We start from the raw sequence: 13982 nt of genomic DNA, 5'->3' as shown, positions 1-13982 counted from the left end.
TCTCCATTATACCAGATTTATGCCACCATAACTCCATTGATTTCAGTGGGTTTATACCACTGCAAAATTAGTACAATGGGTGGACATACAATATGATGGGGGCTAATTTAGTTAAATCAATGAGGAAAAAGATCTTGGAGTCATCGTGGATAGTTCTCTGAAGACGTCCAAGCAGTGTGTAGAGGCAGTCAAAAAAAGCAAACAGGATGTTAGGAATCATTAAAAAGGGGATAGAGAATAAGGCCTTGTCTACACTACGAGAGTAGTTCGATTTTACTTAAATCGAATTTTTGGAATCGATATTGCAAAGTCGAACGTGTGTGTCCACACTAAGGACAGTAATTCGACTTTGTGAGTCCACACTAACGGGGAAAGCGTCGACATTGGAAGCGGTGCACTGAGGGCAGCTATCCCACAGTTCCCGGAGTCCCCGCCGCCCATTGGAATTCTGGGTGGAGCCGCAAATGCCTTCTGGGTAAAAAAAAAAGGGGCCAGGGTGCTTTTGGGTAACTGTCATCATCCGTCCATCACTCCCGCCCTCCCTCCCTCCCTGAAAGCGCCGGCGGGAAATCATTTCGCGCACTTTTCCAGTCATTGACAGCGCGGACGCCACAGCACTGTGAGCATGGAGCCCGCTGCAACCATCGCTGCAGTTGTGGCCGCTCTCAACGCCTCGCAGCTTATCATACAGGTTGCCCTGAGGCAGATGCAGAAAAGTCAGGCGAGGAGGCTACGTCAACGCGGTGATGGCCTGAAGTCTGAGAGTAGCACAGACCTCTCAGAAAGCAGGGGCCCCAGCGCCGAGGACATCACGGTGGCAATGGGTCATGTTGATGCCGTGGAACGGCGATTCTGGGCACGGGAAACAAGCACTGAGTGGTGGGACCGCATAGTGCTGCAGGTCTGGGATGAATCACAGTGGCTGCGAAACTTCCGCATGCGGAAGGGAACTTTCCTTGAACTTTGTGAGTTGCTGTCCCCTGCCCTGAAGCGCAATGACACCCGGATGCGAGCAGCCCTGACTGTCCAGAAGCGAGTGGCCATAGCCCTCTGGAAGCTTGCAACGCCAGACAGCTACCGGTCAGTCGCGAACCAGTTTGGGGTGGGCAAATCTACCGTGGGGGTTGTTGTGATGCAAGTAGCCAAGGCAATCGTTGATGTACTGCTGCCAAAGGTAGTGACCCTGGGAAACTTGGAGGCGATCATAGATGGCTTCGCAGCGATGGGATTCCCAAACTGCGGTGGGGCCATAGATGGAACTCACATCCCTATCCTGGCACCGGAACACCAGGCCAGCCAGTACATTAACCGAAAGGGCTACTTTTCCATGGTGCTGCAAGCACTGGTGGACCACAGGGGACGTTTTACCAACATCTACGTGGGATGGCCGGGCAAGGTTCATGACGCTCGTGTTTTCAGGAACTCTGGTCTGTTTAGACGGCTGCAGCAAGGTATTTACTTCCCGGACCACAAAATAACTGTTGGGGATGTGGAGATGCCTATAGTCATCCTCGGGGACCCAGCCTACCCGCTAATGCCCTGGCTCATGAAGCCCTATACAGGTGCCCTGGACACTGAAAAAGAACTCTTCAACTACCGTCTGAGCAAGTGCAGAATGGTGGTGGAGTGTGCTTTTGGACGTCTCAAGGGGAGATGGAGAAGCTTGCTGACTCGCTGTGATCTCAGCGAAACCAATATCCCCATTGTTATAGCAGCTTGCTGTGTGCTCCACAATCTCTGTGAGAGCAAGGGGGAGACCTTTATGGTGGGGTGGGAGGTTGAGGAAAATAGCCTGGCTGCTGATTACTCACAGCCAGACAGCCGGGCGATTAGAAGAGACCAGCGGGAAGCGCTGTGCATCCGGGAGGCTTTGAAAGCAAAGTTCCTGAGTGAGCAGGGTAACCTGTGACTTTCTAATTTTGTGTACAGAGAAGCCTTCACCCCACTCCCAACACACGTTTCAAAATAAAAATAGTTCTACTTTGATAAAGCACACCGTTTTCTTTAATACTGTTTTCGCGGGAATTTTTAAAAACTGGGACGCAGAGTGTGGTGCGGAGCGGGTGTAGTGTAGTCGCGCGAATGCAGCTTCTAAACTCAAGGACTGACAGGCTCCGCTGCGGTGGGATGGTTCTTTCAACGGAGCCTGTCACCCCTCCTGATAGGGACTGTGTGTATGGGGGGGGCTATGTGACTTTGTGGCAGGGGGGGGACGGTTACAGATCCCCTGCTGTGTGGCTCTGTGATCCTGCCTAAGGACCGCCGCTTAAGATCTCTAACTGCCCTCCCCTGCCACAAAGTCACAGAGCAACCCACCCCCCACCACATAACATGAAAAGAACCTCCCAGACTAACCAGGGTAAGTAGTCACTGCATCACTGCACTATGTATGTGCCCTGCCGCTGTGCCTGCCCCCGCCTATGTACCCTGCCAAAGGTGACTGTCCTGTCCAATTACCAACCCCCTTTCCCCCCCTCCTCCAAAAGAACATGATGGAAACAGTAGTTAACAGAAACATATTTTTTATTATCAACTACACATGGGACTGGGAAGTGAAACTTGGACGGGGGCTTGTGTCAGGCGGGAAGGAAAGAACTTGTCAAACTTTGGGGACTGAGAGCCTTCTGCTGCTCGAGCTCTCTGCAGGGGTGGAGTGAGAGTTAGCAGGGACTCTGCCGCCTCTCCTTGTGTGCACTTTGGGTGAAGGGAGTATGGGACTTGGTGGCGGGGGAGGGCGGTTAGAGATGGACTGCAGCGGGGCTCTGTCCTCCTGCCTCCGTTCCTGCAGAACATCCACAAGGCGCCGGAGCGTGTCCGTTTGCTCCCTCAGTAGTCCAAGCAGGGTTTGAGTCGCCTGCTGGTCTTCCTGACGCCACCTCTCCTCCCGATCCATGTTGGCTTGGTGCATTTGGGACAAGTTCTCCCGCCACTGGGTCTGCTGTGCTGCCTGGGCTCGGGAGCAGGCTATAAGCTCTGAGAACATGTCCTCCCGTGTCCTCTTCTTCTTACGCCTAATCCTCCCTAGCCTCTGGGAGTGTGATGACAGGCTAGGTTGTGAGACAGTCGCAGATGGGGCTGTGGGAATGGGAAAAAGGGAGTGAATTCCTCAGAAAGATAAATGTACTTGTGAACAAAGAACATAGTCTTTCTCTGTGAACAGGACCATGCACAGCACCTATCACATGCGCACTCAGCACAAGGTCGAATTCTCGGCCTTCGCATTCAGTGTCTGGGGTTTTGCAGAGCACTTTTGAGAACCCTGTCAGGACAACGGAATTGCTCTTGCACGCAGACATGGTAAGCCGTAGATTCGTGGCAGCTTAAAACTTTAATATTAGCAATGGCCTCATTTCACATTGAAATCAATGTCGGTCCCTGCTGCCAGCAATCCGGCAAGCAGGAAGTCTGCTCCTGTCCCACACCCTCGCGGCTGTCCCCGGGAACGATCCCTTTCGGCTGACCCTCTCCCGCCTCCACCGCGTGGCTGCAAACCAGCGGTTACAGTTCTGTAAAGGAACGGTAAAGCAGTCCCAACACTAACATTCCCCTACCTCATTCAAAGCAGGTCATCATGAGCGACATCACCCTCATGAGGATCTCTGAGAGCGACAGACAGAGAATGCTCCGGGAAAGCCTTCAAAGACCAGGGCCGTATGCCGCCCTGCTGTGCAGAGCAATGATTCCCGAGTACTTGCTAGTCTCGTGGCGCGGCAACGTGTCCTACTACGGAGGACCCAATAAGGCCGCTCTCCCCAAGAACCTAATGCAGCGGATTTCAAATTACCTGCAGGAGAGCTTCCTTGAGATGTCCCAGGAGGATTTCTACTCCATCCCCGGACATATAGACCGCATCTTACTGTAGCTGCAGTAGCAGGGACTAAACAGTAGAGCGGCTTGGGCAGGACAATCATGCAAAACCGGACATTGCTAGATTTTTTTTCAATAGTTGCACTGCCCATGACTGAACCGTAAAGTTAATCAAACTAATCATGAGAAACCCATTTTTTAAATTGTTAATATTCATGTTCTGTTACAAATAAATGTTTAGATGTTTACAACACTTACTGGATGATCCTTCACCAGATTCTGTGTCCGGGGTAACGGCTGGGGAGGGTTGGTAGGGGATCTCTGTAAGGGTGATGAAGAGATCCTGGCTGTCGGGGAAATCAGCGTTGTGAGCGCTGTCGACTGCCTCGTCCTCCTCATCTCCTTCCTCATCTTCCCCGTCCGCTAACATGTCCGAGGATCCGGCCGTGGACACTATCCCATCCTCAGAGTCCACAGTCAGTGGTGGGGTAGTGGTGGCGGCCGCACCGAGGATGGAATGCAGTGCCTCGTAGAAACGGGATGTCTGGGGATGGGATCCGGAGCGTCCGTTTGCCTCTTTGGTCTTCTGGTAGCCTTGCCTCAGCTCCTTGATTTTCACGCGGCACTGCGTTACATCCCGGCTGTATCCTCTCTCTGCCATGTCTTTAGAGATCTTCTCATAGATCTTTGCATTCCGTCTTTTGGATCGCAGCTCGGAAAGCACGGACTCATCGCCCCACACAGCGATGAGATCCAAGACTTCCCGATCAGTCCATGCTGGGGCCCTCTTTCTATTCTGAGATTGCACTGCCATCAGTGCTGGAGAGCTCTGCATCGTTGCCAGTGCTGCTGAGCTCGCCACGATGTCCAGACAGGAAATGAGATTCAAACTGGCCAGACAGGAAAAGGAATTCAAATTCAAATTTTCCCGGGGCTTTTCCTGTGTGGCAGTTCAGAACATCCGAGCTCTTACTGCTGTCCAGAGCGTCAACAGAGTGGTGCACTGTGGGATAGCTCCTGGAGCTATTAGCGTCGATTTCCATCCACACCTAGCCTAATTCGACATGGCCATGTCGAATTTAGCGCTACTCCCCTCGTCGGGGAGGAGTACAGAAGTCGAATTAAAGAGACCTCTATGTCGAACTAAATACCTTCGCGGTGTGGACGGGTGCAGGGTTAATTCGATGTAACGGCGCTAACTTCGACATAAACGCCTAGTGTAGACCAGGCCTAAGATGCAGAATATATTATTGCCCTTATATAAATCTATGGTACGCCAACATCTTGAATACTGCATACAGATGTGGTCTCCTCATATCAAAAAAGATAGACTGGCATTAGAAAAGGTTCAGAGAATGGCAAGTAGAATGATAAGGGGTTTGGAGCGGGTCCCATATGAGGAGAGATTAAAGAGGCTAGTACTTTTCAGCTTGGAAAAAAGGAGATTAAGGGGGGATATGATAGAGGTATATAAAATCATGAGTGATGTGGAGAAAGTAGATAAGGAAAAGTTGTTTACTTATTCCCATAAAACAAGAACTAGGGGCCACCAAAGGAAATGAATGGGTAGCAGGTTTAAAACAAATAAAATTAAGTTCTTCTTCAAACAGCGCACAGTCAACTTGTGGAACTCCTTGCCTGAGGAGGTTGTGAAGGCTAGGACTATAGCAGTGTTTAAAAGAGAACTGGATAAATTTATGAAGGTTAAGTCCATTAAAGGCTATTAGCCAGGATGGGTAAGGAATGGTGTCCCTAGCCTCTGTTGACAGAGGGTGGAGATGGATAGCAGGAGAGAGATCATTTGATCATTACCTGTTAGGTTCACTCCCTCTGGGGCACCTGACATTGGCCACTGTCGGTAGACAGGATACTGGGCTAGATGGACCTTTGGTCTCACCCAGTACGGCTGTTCTTATGACAGTTTTTATTCAGAAAAAATTCATAGTGGAGGAAATTCTGATCTCAGGAATGAAGCCAAAATAACTCCAATGACTTCATCTTCATCAACTCTGATGTTACTGAGATCCCAGTCTGGCCCAACCAGAGTCTTGCTTGATTAAACACTTATAAGTAACTCAAAATGTGGCTCCTAAATAGGCTTGTTCAGCAATTTATAACCATAGATCAATATATCAGCTGCAGATATTCCAAACCCAATTGTCTTCTCTCACGTACCTTGGAGAAAGGCAAAAATGCTACCCAGAGATACGGACCTGGAGCCAATACACGGTGTGAATATTCCTTTCATTCACAACATGCATCTGACCCCAAAGCATCTCAAAGGTGGTAAGAAAAATGAGCCACCACACTGCTTTGGCCTCACTCTAGGAGAAGCAGACCCTGTGCAGATTTTGCAGAGCTGCCACTTTTCCACCAAAGACAGGTAAGAATAATACTGGGTGTGTTCTTGGGGCAGTATAAATAAATACTCTCATGTAGGAGAAATGGCAGAAGCCCTACACATTCCTCAAATGTCACAGTGATGGATAAAGTTCAGACAGAAGGTTCAAGACAGAGGGGGAACAGATTATTTACTAGAATAAAGAGATAGATCATACACGTGCCTCAGCACCAAGAAGCCAGCAGATTTCCGATGGGTTCCCATGTTTCCATTTCAGTGATCAGGAGCTGGTTGTGGGAGGGGTTTGTAGACACCCCCTCCACTCTGTGAATTGCCAATTCTCAGTTCATATTCCCAAGTGTGGGAACTGATACCTTGGCCCACAGAGTGTTTTGTTCTCTTTGCCAAACTCAGATCTGGTTCCTTGTTTTGTAATATCACTATACAGAGTACACCATCTAAACTTGGACCAGTGAGATATATGGGACATAAAGGTGTTGTGTTTGTGTGTGAGAGCCAGGGAATATGTGTCTATGATTGTTTTTGTGCTGGGGAAAAGAGTGTGTTCGGTGCATTTAGGCTGGTGTGATAGAGTGAGTGTTTGCACGTTGGATAATGTATGTGTGCCTGCTTCTGTGAAGTGGGAGTGAGCAACATGGTGTATGTGTGTGCATCAGTCTATGAACGATACTGCGTGGATGTTTGTGTGAGTGTTTGCCTGTGTGTTTAAATGGCAACAATTGAACACAATAAAAGTTATCTTCCTCTTTCCTTATTGCTCTTAATCTAGCAAATCAAATTCCCCATCATATGCGGGAGGCAAAATCCAAATAGAGCTGGGCGAATAATAGATTTTTCATTTCCCTGGCAATTTTGAAAAATCAGAAAAAAAATAATTGTAGGTCAAACTGAAAATGGTATTTTCCAGATTTCAAGTGAATCAAAAAGTCAAAAACAATTTTGTTTCAGGTTTCATTTTGACAAAATCTAAACATTTTCTTTCAATGTTGACCACATTTTGAAGTAAAATTAAGGAAACATTTTAAATGAAAAGTCATTTTGTAATGGAAAATCAAAATGTTTCATTCCAAAAAGGTCAATTGTTTTACACTTCAACTGACAATGCCACTTTTTTAACCTCTGATCAGCACAAATGTTGTGGTCCATTTTAAGAATGGGCTTAATTCTTCTCACACACTGATATAAATCCTGATTATTTCCATTGAATCTCCTTTAGTGTCAGTGGATTTACTGCAAATTTATATCAGTCTAAACTAGGAGCTGAACTTTTCTCTGGCAGCTTGATCAACATGCCCAGGTTTTTTTACTGTTTATTTAGGATGTTTTAGCAAGTTTACAAATCCTTGCCAGGTAAATATCAGAAACAAGACAATCATTACAACAGTGAACTTTGGTTTAAAGAGACATCAGACGGGAATATACTCACCAGATCTTTCTATTTAACAGGGTGATATCATAGTACAGAGTGAGGATCATTACAACTCCTATGTCATTTCTGGTGATTATATTAAATTGAGTGAAATCTCTGTATTCACATATTTAACAGATCAGGTATGTCTATCAAATGTTCATATGTGAAGAATTGGACAGGTGTGCTGGGATTTTTTTTTTTTTTTTTGCCGGTGAATATACTTTGAGCACTGAATAAGAGGTAAACAAATATTTAAGTACCTATCTGTCCTCTGTCTATTTTGCTGAATATGTAATTGTTGTATTAATTTTCCATAACCAACCTCCCATATTGTTTTGAACCATTCCTCAATGGTTGGACTATTTTTCTTTTCCCATTGAGAGCTTACTAATAGCTGAGAAGTTACTAGAAGATCAGAGGTTAATTTTTCATTTCTTTTTGTGTGACCATTTCCACCAGGAAACCCCAGGAGGATCACCAGAAGGTTATTAGATAATAAATATCCAATAATTGGGTCATTTTGTTACAGATTGCTTCCAATACTCTCTAATGACTAGACATGTCTAATGCATCAAATCTCCTCTTTCACCACAATTTCTCTAACATTTATCCCCATTTAATCTATATATATATATTTAACCTGGCTGTGTGAGGTACCATTCAAACAGTATTTTAAAGAAATGTCCTTGTATTGTGCTACAGACTCAGGTTGCTTGGCCTCTTTTCCAGATCAAACCCCATTCCTCTGCATGCCGTTTTTTTTTAACTGTTCCTCATAGGTCAGGTTTGCTAAACCTTTGATCATTTTTGTTGGTCTCCTCTGAACTCTCTCTAACCTGTCCACATCTTTCTTAAACTGTGGCACCCAGGACCGGACACAGTACTCCAACTGAGGCCTCACAAGTGCCAAATAGAGCGGGACAATTACCTCCCATGTCTTATATAAGACACTCTTTTTAATAAACCCAAATGATATTTTCGCAACTACATCACATTGTTGACTCATATTCAGTTTGTGATCCACTGCAGCTCTGAGATACTTCTCAGCAATGCCACCACTTAGGCAGTGATTCCCCATTTTGTAGTTATACATTTTATTTTTCCTTGATAAGAGAAGCACTTTGCACTTGTCTTTATTGAATTTCCTCTTGTTGATTTTAGAATAATTCTCCAATTTGTCAAGGTCATTTTGAATTCTCATCCTGTCCTCCAAAGTGTTTGCAACCCCTCCCAGCTTGGTTTCATCTGCAAGTTTTATAAGCATATGCTATCCTTCGTTATCCAAGTCATTAATAAAAATATTGAATAATGGCCTTAAAAATCCCACCAGAAAAGAGTTGCAGGTTTTGATCATAAAACTATGGGTGGAGATTTTCACCTAGGGGACTAGGATGTCAAATTCCCATTAAAACTAATTGGAATTTTGGTGGCCAAATATCTATAGGCAACTTTGAAAATCCCATCAGTGGTCATGTTGGCCCCTCCATGAACAGAAAATAGCCTACATCACCAAGAGAGAAGTGGAGTTGTGTTACTCTGAGATGTTGCCTAATTCAGCTAAAATCTCCTGGAATTAATTTTAATACTTCTGGTCAAAAACAGGGGAGAGGATCAGAATCATTCTACACCATTATTTAAAGAAAATTTTATTTTTTTTAATTCATAGAAATTTAGAATCTTTTTTAAAAACCTACCATTTTGTGAGGTTTTTTGAGAATATTTTTCCCTATTTTTGGTGGAGGTGAAATTAGATTAATAGATTCCAAGGCCAGAAGGGACCATAGTGACTGTCTAGTCTGACCTCCTGTATAACCCAACCCACAGAACATCCCCAAAATAATACCTAGAGCAGATCCTTTAGAAAAACATCCAATCTTGATTTGAAAGTTGTCAGTGGTGGAATCTACAAAAGAAGTAATTAATAATAAACTAATTGAGATATTCAAAGAGGATTAATGGAGCTAGGCACTCCTCTCCTGTCAAAAGCCAATGGGATTTAGACACACAAATCCAGTAGGTTGCTTTGAATAGTCCAGCCTTTCTGGATAATGAGAGCATGCAGTTACTTTGTAGTAGATTAAACTCTATGATGGGAAGAAACTCACCTTCCTCATGCCATAGACCATTCACAAACTGATGATGATGAGACTCCACAATGGGCAGGTTATTCGAGAACTGTCCTCTATAGGGCCTCTTAGACTTTTCTCTGAATCAGGTGGTACTGGCCACTGTCAGGGACAGAATATTTACCTAGTTAGACAGATCCTATGACAAGCAGATGCTGTCAAATAAAAATGCAATGAATGTTGCACACACATCAATTCAAATGCATTTAATTTATTTTTTATTAATCATTATTAAAGCTGCTCAAAAATGAAAAATTATATTTTTGTGGGAAATGTCATTGTTTTATAACATCCCACGGTATTGCTTTTGGATGGGGGTGGACAAAAAATGAAACTGGAGACTGAAAAGTGTTTGGTTTTCAATAAACTTCTCTAGTAAAAATGCAAGTTTATGGTAAACATGTTCTAGTTTGGGGAAAAGATTTCTGATATTGAAAACTTCCCCCCCCAAACCTGAAAAAACATACAAAAATGTTTTCCATCTCCAGGTTTTCATAAAACCAAAACCAAAAATGACTTCCCCACACCATTGCCACTCATTATGAATTATCCTCCAAGTAACTATTATTCCCATTGGATGGATGACAAACTGAGGAAAGGAGCTGTGAAGAGCCTGAACAAAGCCAGAGGAATAGTTGGGATCAGATCTCAGGGCACCTTGGACCTTAGCTTTTTATTAATTAATAAATTAATTAATTTATTATCTGATAGTTGCACCTAATATGAGAGGACCATTATATTAGGTAAGACACAGTATCCACCCCAAGGAGCCTAGAGTAGAAAAGACTAGGAAAGAGTGCAAGGGAAAAGACAGCCCCAGGGAATGACTTTCCCAAGGTAACACAGCAGGTCAGCGGCAGGGCTAAGTCCTGTGTGCCCTTAGTGTTTGCCTCACAATCTTTCCTCTGCTGCCTTGTTTTAATTGTGATTATTTTAGTTTCTGGAAACTCTTTAGGGAACTAGAGGGCAAGAGAAATTGGCTGTTGAGGCCTCAGGGAGTGAGTCCGAAAAGCCTGTAGAAAACAGACATGGATAAATCACCTTCCTGCAGCACCAAAGTTTTGGAGACACAGCTCATCTGCAGACAGCACAGATCTCACTGTATTTCCTGCAGCTCTGCCTCAGTTTGGTGGGGGAATGGCCTCTTATAATACAGTGATCGGGGCATTAGATAGATAGATCAATAGAACAGTGGGCATGGGGCTAGAGAGAGATGGGGTGACCAGATGTCCCGATTTTATAGGTACAGTCCTGATATTTGGAGCTTTTTCTTATATAGGCTCCTATTATCCCCCCACCCCAGTCCCGATTTTTCACACTTGCTGTCTGGTCACGCTAGAGAGAGAGGGGTAACCAGTTGCAGTCTGTATCTGGAGGAGAAAAGATATCTTAGTCTGGGAGGATTCCACACAGACCGGCACCGTAAGTTTGCTCTTGGAATGAAATATATTTTTGGGTTTCAGAGTGGCACTTTAAGGATGAAATTGTAAGTGACATTAGATTTTTTTTCATAGTTTCACTCTTACCTCAATTTGGGCACGGGAAACTGAGGCAGTCTAAAGCATTTACCTTAGGAAACATGGGGCAGAATATTCATGCCTCAGTTTCATTCTATTGGAAGTGGGGGAATTGATCAAATTGACACACATATTTTTTAGAATGGATCGAGGAGTTTACATTAAAATAGTCCAAACATTGTGACAAACACTATCGGCTCATTGTTGCTTTTCTCTCTGTATAAATTAGTTTCTTGTTATTGCTGTCTATCTGTCTGTTTATATTTTTCTTTCTATATTAGTTTGTTTATACTTCTCGATCTACCTGTTAGTTTGGGTTAGTTCTGTCTTTCTCTCTCACTCTCTATATCTGTTCTTTTTTTACTTGTGTCTCTCTGTTAGTTTGTTGTTAGATCTATCAAACTATCTATCTATCTATCTAGCATCAGTTTGTGTCTAGTTCTCAGTTTATTGTTTCATCTGTCTATTATATTGCTGCAAGTGTAGTTGAATCAAGTGGGTTAGAGTAGTGGGGACTAGGAGCAAGGATTCCTGTGTTCTATCCCCAGCTCTGTAAAGTTAGTGTGGTCAAGTGGGTAAGAGTAGCAGGGACTGAGAGCCAGGACTGCTGAGTTTTATATGTGGCTCTGGGAGGAAGTTCAGAGCCGTATTCATGACTCGAGTTTACTGTGTATTTATGGCTGGGTTTGGTCACCTCCATGCTAAAAGCTGCTCCCGTTTAGAGCAGTATAAATGGGGAGTAAATCCATGGCATGCAGTGAAATTACCCCACATTCGCAGCTTGTCCCTGACAGCAGAATCTGACAGCAGAATCTGGCCAGACAGACCCCCAATTCCCCTCGGAAAACTGAGGACAGTAACATTTATACACCGTTATCCAGAGTTCACCCACCTCTGGGCAACAGAAGTATACAAATTTCTCAAAAGCAATTGTTCCAATTTCTCCACTTCATTACCCTGGTGTAAATTATGAGTAACCGCTGTGGAGTCCATTGAGCTGATTCTATTTTCTCTCACCCCAATGTAAATCAGGAGTAACACCATTGGAGTCAGTGGGGCTGTTTTCTCCATCCTCATTCCCATATTACATCAATCTTCCCAAGCTAAGGGTCTGACTCAAGGAAATTAAGGTGGTTATCAAAAAAGGAGAGTTATTTTACTGATCTAATCCTGTCCCTTGCTCTTGTCCCTCCCTCTGCAACCATCACACGATGTCCTGAGAAAGAAAATGTCCAACCGAACCACAAAGTTCCTTCTCTTGGGATTCTCTGATGTTCGGGAGCTGCAGATTTTGCACTTTGTGGGGTTTCTACTGATCTACCTGGCAGCCCTGATGGGGAATCTTCTTATCTTCATGGCTATAACCTTCGACCACCACCTTCACACCCCCATGTATTTCTTCCTGATGAATCTGTCCATCCTAGACCTTGGCTCCATCTCTGTCACCATTCCCAAATCCATGGCCAACGCCCTCATGAACACCAGATCCATTTCCTATGCTGGATGTGTTGCCCAAGTCTTTTTCTTCCTCTCCTTCATGACAGCGGATTTTTCCCTTCTCACCGTCATGGCGTATGACCGATATGTTGCCATCTGCCAACCACTGCACTATGACACAATGATGAACAGCAGAGCTTGTGTCCAAATGACAGCTGGTGCCTGGATCAGTGGGATTCTCTACTCTGTGCTACACACTGGGAACACGTTTGCATTGACCTTCTGTCGAGGCAACATGGTCGATCAGTTCTTCTGTGAAATCCCCCAGCTGCTGAAGCTCACCTGCTCTGACTCATATCTGAGTGAAGTTGGGGTTCTTGCCTTTAGTGTGTGTTTAGTCTTAGGCTGCTTTGTTTTTATCATTGTGTCATATGTTCAGATCTTCAAATCAGTGCTCAGAATCCCTTCTGAGCAGGGACGGCATAAAGCCTTCTCCACCTGCCTTCCTCACCTCACTGTGGTCTCCTTGGTTGTTTTCACTGGGGCCTTTGCCTACCTAAAACCCACCTCCAGCTCCCCATCTGCTCTGGATCTTGTGGTGGCAGTTCTCTATTCCGTATTGCCACAAATCATGAATCCAGTTATCTATAGCATGAGGAACAAGGAGATCAAAGCTGCCCTGAGGAGATTGACTGGTTATAGGTAATTCATGAAGAATTAATTTTCTGTCTTTCTCTAATTAAAGTTTGTTTACTTACTATCGGTTCATTAATGTCAGTTATTTACATGACCACACAGCTTGCACACAAACAGATCTAATTCTGATCTCAGTTGCACGAATGCAAATCCAGATTAACTGTTGTCACTGCTGCTGGGGTGATTTACACTAGTAGAAATTCTGGTCCAGTTGTGGAGTTAAATGGGTGTAAATTGTGTGCGTGAGTGGAATGAGACTTTCATTCTGTGCCCAAACAATACCTGTTACACTGCTTGGCCACTAGCACCTGTTCCATAGCCACTGAAAACAATGATGGGAGCTGTCTTGCTTGTGTGTATGAATCAGGAGTGGCTTCGTTGGAACAAAAGAAGTCAGACAGTTGTAAGATTGGGGTAGGTGAGAGAAGACATCCGTGTAGTTCCATTGACTCTGGTGGCCCTAAAGCAATTTTCAGCATCTGTCGATCTGACCTACTGTCTCCAAAGGAGCTGTATATCCATTGCCACCAGCTGGAGACTGAACCCATTGTCTTATAAACCACCATTCGTGGCCTAATCACTAGAGGGGGACAAGGAGCCAGACTGTGTTAGCCTGGCTCACGTGT

General features: G+C 44.6%; 1 protein-coding gene across 1 annotated transcript; it reads left to right on the top strand.

The window, feature by feature from the left end:
* Window positions 1-12451: 12451 nt before the first annotated feature.
* On the top strand, window positions 12452-13366 carry LOC117887529 (olfactory receptor 14A16-like). Its single transcript, XM_034790184.1, has one exon. It carries the CDS (start codon window positions 12452-12454, stop codon window positions 13364-13366), a length of 915 nt encoding a protein of 304 aa, XP_034646075.1.
* The last annotated feature ends 616 nt before the right edge of the window (window positions 13367-13982 follow it).

Source organism: Trachemys scripta, chromosome 14 (genome assembly GCF_013100865.1).
Source record: "Trachemys scripta elegans isolate TJP31775 chromosome 14, CAS_Tse_1.0, whole genome shotgun sequence".
Taxonomy (NCBI): Eukaryota; Metazoa; Chordata; order Testudines; family Emydidae; genus Trachemys; species Trachemys scripta.
The sequence above is the reverse complement of the archived record's forward strand: the minus strand, read 5'-3'. Positions and strand labels throughout refer to the sequence as shown.

Excerpts from the sequence above, each read along its gene's own strand:
- LOC117887529 (XM_034790184.1), top strand. The coding sequence starts at position 12,452 with ATGTCCAACCGAACCACAAAGTTCCTTCTCTTGGGATTCTCTGATGTT.